Here is a 9,641-nt window from a genome sequence, read left to right as displayed (position 1 = left end):
TTCACACCGCCCAGCCAACCGCGATTCCCAGTCTGGGTAGACCCTCTCCCCTGCGTCATCCCTGGCGGGGTGGGGGTGGGGGAGGATAGGAGATGGAGAAACTGAGGCCCGAGGTGGTCAGTCTTGTACCTGGGCTGAAGGTGCCAGGCACCAAAGAGCGGAGTGGAGGAGTCTGGGGCGTGGAAGCCCGCCGGCCGCTCCCACCCACCGCCCAACCCTGCCTTGCCCGAGCGGCGGCGGCTACAGACAGATTGGCTTTATTCGTGGACACGCAGAGCGGGGAGGCACCCGGGCCCGCCCACCCAGGACACGCTCACACGGGGGTTGGGGGACTCTCCATGCCACAATCACGACACACGACGCCCGCGTTCGGACTGGGCTGGCTGAGGGAGGGGGCATGGCACAGCCTGGCTCCTGGTTTGGCTAAAAAAAAAAAAGGTTCTTGGGGTCGTTGTGGGAGTGGGGTGGGAGGCTCTGGGGCTGCCCGGGGGACCCTCAGAGAGCCTCTGTTGGGAGTGTTGGAGGGAGCCGTTGCTTTCTGATCTTTTAAAAATACATAGAACATGCTACATCCGCGCAGACATTGGACGGGGTGGGGTGAGGAGGAGGCAACATAGGTGGGGCGAAGCTACCAGCCACGGCCGCAGCCCCGGCCCTGTCCAGGCCCCAGGGATCCACGCGGGCGGGTAGGACAGACAGATGGACAGACACCAACACAGGCTCCAAGGGGGCTCCTTGGAGCAAAGGAAGATCTTGTGTTTGGGGGGAAGGGGTAGAAGGACAGCCCTGGTTCTGGGGGACGGGGCAGGGGACAGGGAAGGGATTGTGCTGCTGGTGGGGGGCCGTCCTGGGCCCTTACGCCTCTGGCTCATACTCCTGATACTCCTCCTGCATCAGAGGGATGGGGGTGGAGTGGGGAAGAGCAAAAGAGGAAGGGGTTGGAGACCAAGTGGCCAGGTTCTGGCCCCAAGACTCCTCCCCCTCAAGGAGGAACAGTGCATGCCCCCTCCCTGGGCAGGGGAAGAACCTGGAAGTTGGGGACAGCTGGGACTTCCCTGGGCGGGGGTGCCTGGGCTCCAGTGCTTGGCCCCATCTGTCCTCCCTCTCTGCTGCCACCTCCTAGGGCCTGGGTTCTAGAAAAAGGGGTGTGAAGTTTCCTGGCCCAACCCTATCCTCTCAGGGACTTCCCACCCCAGCTGGGAATGGTGGCAATCTTCTGGGATGCCCAAAGCTCCACCCAGCCCTGCCACCACTCACCTGGGGCGGTTCCTCATAACTCTCGCCTTCTGGCTCCATCAGGGGCTCAATCAGCGGCTCCTCAGCAGCTTCCTGGGCCACTTCCTCTGGCTGCCGGCAGAGAAGGGACAGGGCCATGAGGGCAGCTGGGAGATGCTCCCCCAAATTCCTACCCTGGGAAGCTTTTTTGGCTGATTGGGGGAAGGCTAGGCTTTGTTGGCTATACAACCAGAATTTTTAATTCAATTGTTTATTTGGAGTGCCTTGGAAGTGGACTAAGGCATGAGGGGTGAAATCCCCCTAGATCACCATGAAGCTGGGAGTGGTGAGAAGAGGGGCTCTCCATACCCCTCTCCCCAGTGCCTGGTAGCCTATTGCTCTTCCATCTTTGGACTGGATGGGATGGGGAGATAGACAGTATACTCCATCACCGACCTATCCTTACCTGCCTTGTGTTAGGCTCTGCTGAGCATCAGGACCCCAGAGAGAACCCTGGAGGCTCCTCTGGGCTGGAGGGAGATGGAAGCTCTGAGACAGGGCCAGGCAGGAGCTCGGAGCCATTCCCCTGCCACCTTCCACCCATCCCTCCCCCAGGGTCCTGTGTGGCCTGGTTTCTTCAGCTGTTGCTATTTTAAGATAAGCTGGAAGCAACAGCTCATGGTGTTGCTTGGATGTGTGAGCTAAGACTCTCCCCTCCCCCCTGCATCTGCTGCCCAGACGGGTGCAGACCAGCAGGCACACAAGCAGGGGGGCTGCCAGACACATGGCCAGCCACCTGTGCGTGAGCACACGTGTGTGCACAAACACGAGACAGAGCTGGCTGCACATGCCCACCCACAATCACCTGGGGTCCATGCACGGCTGCACACGACCACATGTGGGTGGCACACTCCTGGACCCTGCGGAGGGGGGAACCTGTAGGTAGGAGGTTATACCACCTCCCCGTTCCCCACATATAACCACTGTCCCTCCCTTTTGGGCAGAGATAAGAATCCCAGGAGCCTAGAGGGCTGGCCCAGAGAAGGCTTGCCTGACCTCCATCCAGGTAGCCTCAGTTCCTTTATGTGGCCAGTGGAGGTGGGCCCTGTGGGCACCCGAGTTTACAGCTACTGTCCTGGCTCATTTTCCCCAGTGTACAGATGGGTATATCAAGGCCTAGGAGGTGGGTAAATTGGAAGTTTGCCCCAAGTCACCCAGTATTAAAAATTCCAGCTGGAACTCATTGCTTGGCAACAACCCACACGTCCAGCAGCAGCAGAACGGAGGTGGGCAGTATGGCCCATCAGGGATGGATGGTGCACAGCGAGAGGGGAGAAGGACTGCACCTGCCATGCGCAGCTGAATTGCCGCACAGTTGAGCACAAGCAGCCAGGAGAAGAGCGTGTGCTTTGTGGCAACATGGAAATGGGGTTAAAAATACCCAACTCATCTGTGCTGACAGAAGTCAAGGAGCAATGACCCTTAGTGGGGGAGGCAGGGCCAGGACCAAGGGAAGGTGAATAAGGCACTTAGGGTACACATTTAAGAAGGCCCCCACTCTTAGGGCCATGCACATGAGTGGACACCCCAGAGTGGGTGTCCCCCTCAAATTTTGGGCCCCAGTATCCTCCCTCATCTTACCCTTGTCTTGGTCCCAGGGGTCAGGGACTGAAAGAAGGCCTAAGGCAGGCTTCTGAGGGGCTGATGTCCTGTGTCTTAATGTGAGTGCTGGTTACACGGGGGGCTCGCTCTGTGAAAATGTATTGGGGCTGTGTGCTTTTTGTATGTATGTTGTACTTCAATAAAAAGTTTACTTTAAAAACATCCCAGCCTGGCCACTCACTAGCTCAGGTCAATCACTTCACCTCTGGACTCAGCTGCCTTAGATGGGAAATGCGATGGTGCTGTCTGCTCTGTAGGGGGACAGGGAGGGTCGCATGGTAAGGCACCGAAGCAGGCTGGGAGGTGGGGACACTCAGAAATGTGCACCCTGGGCTTGCGCGGGTTCTGCATGCCTGGTAGCTCCAAAGGGCTGCTGTTTAAATAGTAAGTCCATGATCCTGAGCTCCCTTGTGAGCAGAGGCTTGGGGTGTCAGAAGTGCTCGTAGGAAGGAGGAGGCCTGAGAGAAATGGTTCTGGGCAAAGGCCCCTCGAGGCTGAGAGCTCAGGCTCAGATCTAGCTTTCTCTGCACCCAGCTCCCAGCACGGACCCTGGCCCTGGGGCGGCTACCAGCAACTTCACTGCCGTAAACCTGAGCTTCTCCTCCCAAGTACCTTCTTAGAGAGGCAGGCAAGTCACTTCACCTCTCTGGGCCTCGGCTCCTTCATCTGTAAAATGGACATGCTCTAGTGCCTTCTTCCCAGAGAATATAAAGATTCAGTGAGTTACTCCAGGTACTGAGTCTAGAGCCCTGCCTGCCCACATAAGAGATCAGTAAACAAGAGGGATCCTTGGAACAATAATACATGGGGAGTCACACAGCTGGTAAAACGCATACACGGGACCTAAGCCAGAACTTCCAAGTCAAGCCCCAGACCAGTGACAGGCGAAAGGATCAATGTCTAAAGGCCTGTGATGAAGGGTGGTCCTTGGACCTGCAGTACCAGCATCACTCAGGCATCTGATTGAAATGCAAACTCTCAGGTCCCACCTCAGACCTATTGAATCAGAAATTCTAGGGAGGCCGGAAGGTCTGTATTTTAACCTGGCCTCCTGCTGATTTGGATGCACACAGAAGTTTTGAGAACCTCTGATAAATACCTAATGTGTATAAAAGCCCTTTTGCATTCATCTTCTGTCTTACAGGCAAAGAAGCAGGCTCAGAGAGGTGATGGACTCTGCCCAGGGTCACGGAGTCAGGACGTAGTGGAGGTGGCACTTGAATCCAACTCTGGCGTTTCAGAGTTCACAGGTCTTATGCTATAGTGGGTCCCAATGAAGGTCTCTTTCTTCATGCACGTGGGGGTACTGTTCTCCTGCCTGCACAAGTATGCGATGGACAACTCAGCCCTCCCCCGTGGCCCACACTCGCTCATGCCTGCCTCAGGGCCTTTGCCAATGCTGTTCTACTGCCTGAAATACAATTCTCACAAGGCTCACCTCATCCCTTGGGGGTCAGCTCAAATGTCACCTCATCAGAGAAGCCCTCCCAATTACAGTATTCCCTTTACACCTTGACTCTCTACCATATCACCTTTGTCTTTTATTCATAGCACTTAGCCCCGTCTAAAACCATCTCATTCATTGGTTATCTATCTTCTTCCACTACAGCATCTGCTCCCTGAACATAGGAACTTATTTGCCATGGCAACTTCTAGAATAATTCCTCTCTGGCATGGATACTTGTTGAAGACAAGAAAGAACAAACAATCCGTGACATGTGGACGTGGCCCAAAGTGGTCCAGGTCACACTCAGAAGCAGGATACATGTATAGAGCCAGAACTGGGGGCACAGTCACAGGGACTACCACACCCCTACCCACCCTGCGAACTCATTCTGAGCCGAGTTTAGCAGAGCTCCATAGAACGTGAGGCCAGGTATGCCTCCGGCTGGCTGGGGCATGTTTACAGTGTGCCTGGCACGTGTGTGCATACATGCGTGGGTGTGTGCATGTGCGTGTGTATGGCGAGGACAACTCACCTTCAGATCAGAGGGGAATTCCTCCTTCTTCACCAGGCCCGTGGCTGCCGCAATGTTCCCAGCCCCGGAGAATACAGCTCCTCCCAGATGGGACGCCTGCTCCTTGGTTTTTTCAGCCACTGGAGCAGGGAGACGATTGGGGAAGGGGGTTGGGGGCCCAGGTAAAGCAGAAAGAAATTTGTCTCTCTCCCACATGGTGTTCCAGCTGGCCTCCCTCATAGAGCACAATCTCAGGAATCCTTGGGGGTGCCCTCTTCCACCGCCACCCCCCCCCTCCAGATCCCGGCCAGATCCCAGGCCCGAGGTGAGGGAAGGGAGCTGTGCCAGGGCTGGGCTGGTACCTGAAGCCACTCCTTGCACCACCCCCTCTCGAGTCTTGCTTCCTGCAGGGACAAAAAGGAGCACACATCAGGACTCTGAGCTGAGGGAACAGAGCCTCTGGCAAGTGTGGTGGTTACGGAGTGGGCAGAGGGACCCAGTCGGCAGTGGGCATCCTGGCCCCATCACAAATCCCACAGATGCCCCCACCTCATCACAGCACTGAGCCCTCCACACCTACTTCCTGAGGACTTCGAGTTCTCCCCCACCACCGGCCCCCCCTCCACTGAAATGATCTCCGTGCCATCTGGGGGGATGCTGCCTGGGAGCCAACACTGCTCAAAGCACATTCCTTTACCTCTCAGCCCCGGGTGAGCAGGTGAGGGTGGGAGTGGGGGTGGAGCCGGGGGGTGGGGTTAGTGGTGTATATTTGGAAGGGTTCCTCTGGTGCCCTTGATGCCTGACTGCCCACATCCCACCTATGGACCCTCACACCCACCAGACCCCACTCCATTTCTTCTAAAGTCTCTTCTAACTGGGGTGTGAGTTCCTTCTTCTGGCCAAAGTGAGGAGCTTCTCAAGTATGTGATGGGTCCGAGGGTGCCTGACACCCATGGCACTGGCTGGGTCTTCTCAGGAGGGTAACTGCTGGGAGAGGCAAGATGGTCTGATCCGAGGTGGGCGGGGAGGTGGGTAGGAGCCTTCAGGGTAGTGGGGAGCCTCCTATTCTGGGGATGTAGCAATACAGACAACAGCTGGTAGACCCTGAAATGGGTAATGGGTGTCTGGGAGGGCTGAGGCTAGCGGAAGCAGAGGATGGCATGGAAGGCAGGAACACCCCAGGCTCTGGCCAGCCAGCCAGAGACAGTGGGGGGTGGTGGTGTGCTGCATTGCACCCTGTCATTCCTCCCACAAACATTTGTTGGCACCTGCTCCATGCCAGGTCCTAGGCCAAAGGCTCACCATCAGATGGGGTAAGAGAAGAGCAGATTTGGTGCCCTGGACCTCAAGTAGTGGGGCAAGGACTTCCATCCAGCCTCCAAGGGGTACATGGTAGGGGAGCGGCACTGCCTGGGCCTTGACAAATGGGGAGCAGGGGGATATGCAGAAAGGAGACTGGGGAGGGTATCTCAGGCACAGGAAACCACCCAGATAGGGCACAGAGAAGTGTCCTTTCTGGGCCTGCACAGAGCCCAGCAGTGCTATCTGTGCGCCTGGAGAGACGGACTGAGGCAGGACTGAGAACGGCATTGAGTTACAGGCTGCAGGAAGCTGAGGCTTTAATGTGTAGGAACTGGGGGCCATTGGGGGTTCCTGGGCAGGCGGAAGAGCAGGAGGTGCTAAACTAAGGGGAAAGGGATGCTTCGAGTCTGTTAGCAGGGAGACCGAGCTGGGTGCCAGGGATACATAGGAGCGAAAGGGCGGCCAGATACATAGGAGGAGGGCGGCCAGAACTGGGGCCTGGCAGGTGTGGGCTCAAGCCTCCAACTTATCTCCATCACCTGTGCCCTAGTTCCAGCCACCCTCATCTGCTGGCTACACTACCCTCCACCAAGCCTCCCTGCATTTGGTCTCTCCGCAGAGACCCAAGGAAACTTTCTACGCTGAAGTCAGATCATGTCAGTCCCTAGCTTACAATCTCTCCTGGCAGGTCATAATGATCCTTTGGCCTGGGGAACAAGGCCTCCTTGTGAGCTGCCACTCGCCCATTTTTCTGATCTCAACCCCCACCACTGCTTCCTGCCTTCTGCTCTCTGGCCCTGTCTCCTTCAGCCCTTTTCTGCTTCCTCCAACTCCCCGCCTCCAGCCAGCTTCTTATTCTTTGGGGTTCAGCTCAAATGCTAGCCTCTAAGATTACGCTACTGCAGTGGTCCCCATCCCAGCCGCTGGATGTCAGATCCCACAACTGGAGTGCTCTGTATCACTATCAGGAGAGTCGGCACCTACTAGCACGTAGTAAGAAGTCGGTATTTTTCAAATTGCCACAATCCCAAATCTGCCACAACCAGGGGCAAATTAACCAGCCCTCTTCCACCCACACAAAGGATCATTCTGCCTACTACACACCGGTAAGCCCTGAATCACCACGGAAATGAAATTCGGTAATCCTCAATTTGGGGCCTTGCACCCCCCTATGCAAATTCACACTTAGGATGAGAGATTCTAATCACTCAGCTTTCTCTTCACAGCTGGAAGCGGCAAGGAGGAGGAACCCAGAGGCAATGATGGAGCTCCTGGCATCAGGAGGCAGGAAGACCCTAAGAGTGGCTCTGAGGTGGACCTTGCAGGAGAGGAGGGTTAAGGGGCCTCTCCAATAACACAGGGGCTCTGGAGTCCATAAGGCTTGGCTCTAACTCCAGCTTCAGGTTTCGGCAGCTGTGTGACCTTGAACACTGTAGTTAAACCTCTGGGAACCCCACTTTTCTTGGTCTGTGGAATGGGTAAGGGGCATGACATGAGGAAATGGATGTTATGGCATTTCCCACGGTACTTGGCAGAGAGTAAGGGCTAAACCCCAGGAACTAGTAAGTAAGAAAAAGGCTGTCTGCTTTGACCCATGCATCTATCCCGGCCTTTCAGCTGAACCCCACCCTCCCCAACTCTTCCCTCCATTTTCCTCTCCCCATAGGTCTCATCACTGACCCAGGCTTCCTTCCTCTGGCTGTGTCCCCAGTGACCCCTACTGACCCCGCCCCATCTGCTGACTCATATTCTCCCGCCCAGACCCCTCCGTGGACAACTCCCTCCCTTCAAGGACCCTGGCCCCACTCCCTCGAAGGACCCCCAAACCCCGCAGAGCCCCGGAAGCCGTGCCCCTTGCCCACCGACGTAGAGGACGCCCTCCTTGGTCTTCTCCGCGGCCTCGGTGACCCCCTGCTTGGTTTTCTCCGCGGCAGCCACGACGCCCTCCTTGGCCATGGACAGGCCCTTCATGAACACGTCCATCCTGGCGGCCTGGGGAGGGCGAACACACCGGCACGGGTGCGCTGGCCCCGCACCCTCACCCCAGTCCTTCCCCTGGGACGCTGGTTACCCCCCCTCCCTTTGCTCCTGAGACCCCGGCGCCCTTCCAGGCCGGGCCCCCTCCTTGTCATACCCCCTCCCCACGGGAGGCCACAGGGCCGCGACAAGTCCCGGCGTCCTTGAAACCCGGGGACGCGGGAGGAGCCACTGCCTCGGTTATTCCGGGCATTGCAACCTGCAGCCCCGCGCAATCGGGGTGCTGGGCTCGGCGCGAAGTCCGGGGGCTTGCCTGTATACACGACAGAGTCACACGACCATACACACAAACATTCTCCACCGACACGCTCACGTGCACATACAGGACACGGAGACGTTCGAACGCGCACGGACGCCCTGACACACAGGAACACACGGGCGTGGAAGCACGTCCACACGGCCACCCAGCCAGTTGCGGGCACAGGGCAGCAGTCACACAAACACCCCAGGGCGCACACCGACACGCACCTACCGGAACCCTCTCTCCGTTCTCGCGCGGGTTCCCCGTCTCTGCTCCCAGCCGCTTCCCCATCCCGCCCAGTCCCCTCTCCTTCCCCAGCCCCTTCCCGGACCCCGGCGTCCGGAGCGCGGCCGCCTCACCTGGAAGCTGGGCCCGGGCTGGGGATGGAGGAGCGGCTGCGGCTGCGGCGAGCGGACGCAGGGGCTCGGCTAGGCCGGGCTGGGGTGGGCTTGGGGCGGATGGGAGAATCGGGGCCTCGCCAAGTGCCCAGGTCGGTCGGCAGCAGGCGGGGCGCGGGCCCTGAGCCGGGGCGCAGCGATGCCCGGGCCTTCGGTGCGTCGCCAGCCGCGGATCGCGCCTTGCGTCCTGCGGGACCGCACGCTCCGGCTCCGGTTCCGGCTCGGGCTCCCGCTCGCGCGCTGCGGCAGCTCTGAGCTCAGCGCCCCCTCTGGCGGCCGCGCCGCCCCCTCAGCCTGACTGACAGGGGGCGGGGAGGGTGACATCTCCGCGGAGCCCGCTAGCCTCCCCGGGCCGGCCCCCGACGCGCCGCTGGGGACCTCTGGGCGTCAGACCCGCATCCAGCCCCAGAGAGCCTAATCGGGTGGGGGAGACAATGCAGAGCGCCAAGAGTAGGGAAGACATACTGTTTGCAGTTGGCTTTGGGGTTCAAATGGGTTTGAATCTCAGGGGTGCTTCTTATTAACTGTGGGACCTTGGGCTACTCAGCCTTCCTATCTGAACGCCGGTTTCTTTTCCGGCAAAATAATAGATGACTCGCTCAACGAATGTTTAGACAGATGCTAGGCAGGTTTGAGGCTGAGGACAGTGGAAAAGGAAACCAAGGTCCCTGCCCTTGGGGAGTTTACAATGATGTGTTTGTGTGTGTGCAGAAATGGGAAAACAAACGTGTCAGCACTTAAACCTAACAAGGCTGGCTTCAGCTTGTGAGCAATGTTATGAAGATAATGGAATGGTGATGTAACAGAATGACTAGAGGAGGGTGCTTG

At 57.9% G+C, this 9,641-nt stretch overlaps 1 protein-coding gene across 1 annotated transcript; it reads right to left on the bottom strand.

Annotated features, from left to right (window-relative positions):
* Positions 1-242: 242 nt before the first annotated feature.
* Positions 243-9,057, bottom strand: SNCB (synuclein beta). Its single transcript, XM_080804487.1, has 6 exons — positions 8,775-9,057; positions 8,000-8,129; positions 5,198-5,239; positions 4,857-4,975; positions 1,258-1,347; positions 243-888 (listed from the first exon to the last, which is right to left on the bottom strand). Exons 2-6 carry the CDS (start codon positions 8,118-8,120, stop codon positions 856-858), a joined length of 405 nt encoding a protein of 134 aa, XP_080660613.1. The 5' UTR covers positions 8,121-8,129; positions 8,775-9,057; the 3' UTR covers positions 243-855.
* Positions 9,058-9,641: the final 584 nt, after the last annotated feature.

Source organism: Martes martes (genome assembly GCF_963455335.1).
Source record: "Martes martes genome assembly, chromosome: 5".
In the NCBI taxonomy this organism is placed as follows: Eukaryota; Metazoa; Chordata; class Mammalia; order Carnivora; family Mustelidae; genus Martes; species Martes martes.
The sequence above is the reverse complement of the archived record's forward strand: the minus strand, read 5'-3'. Positions and strand labels throughout refer to the sequence as shown.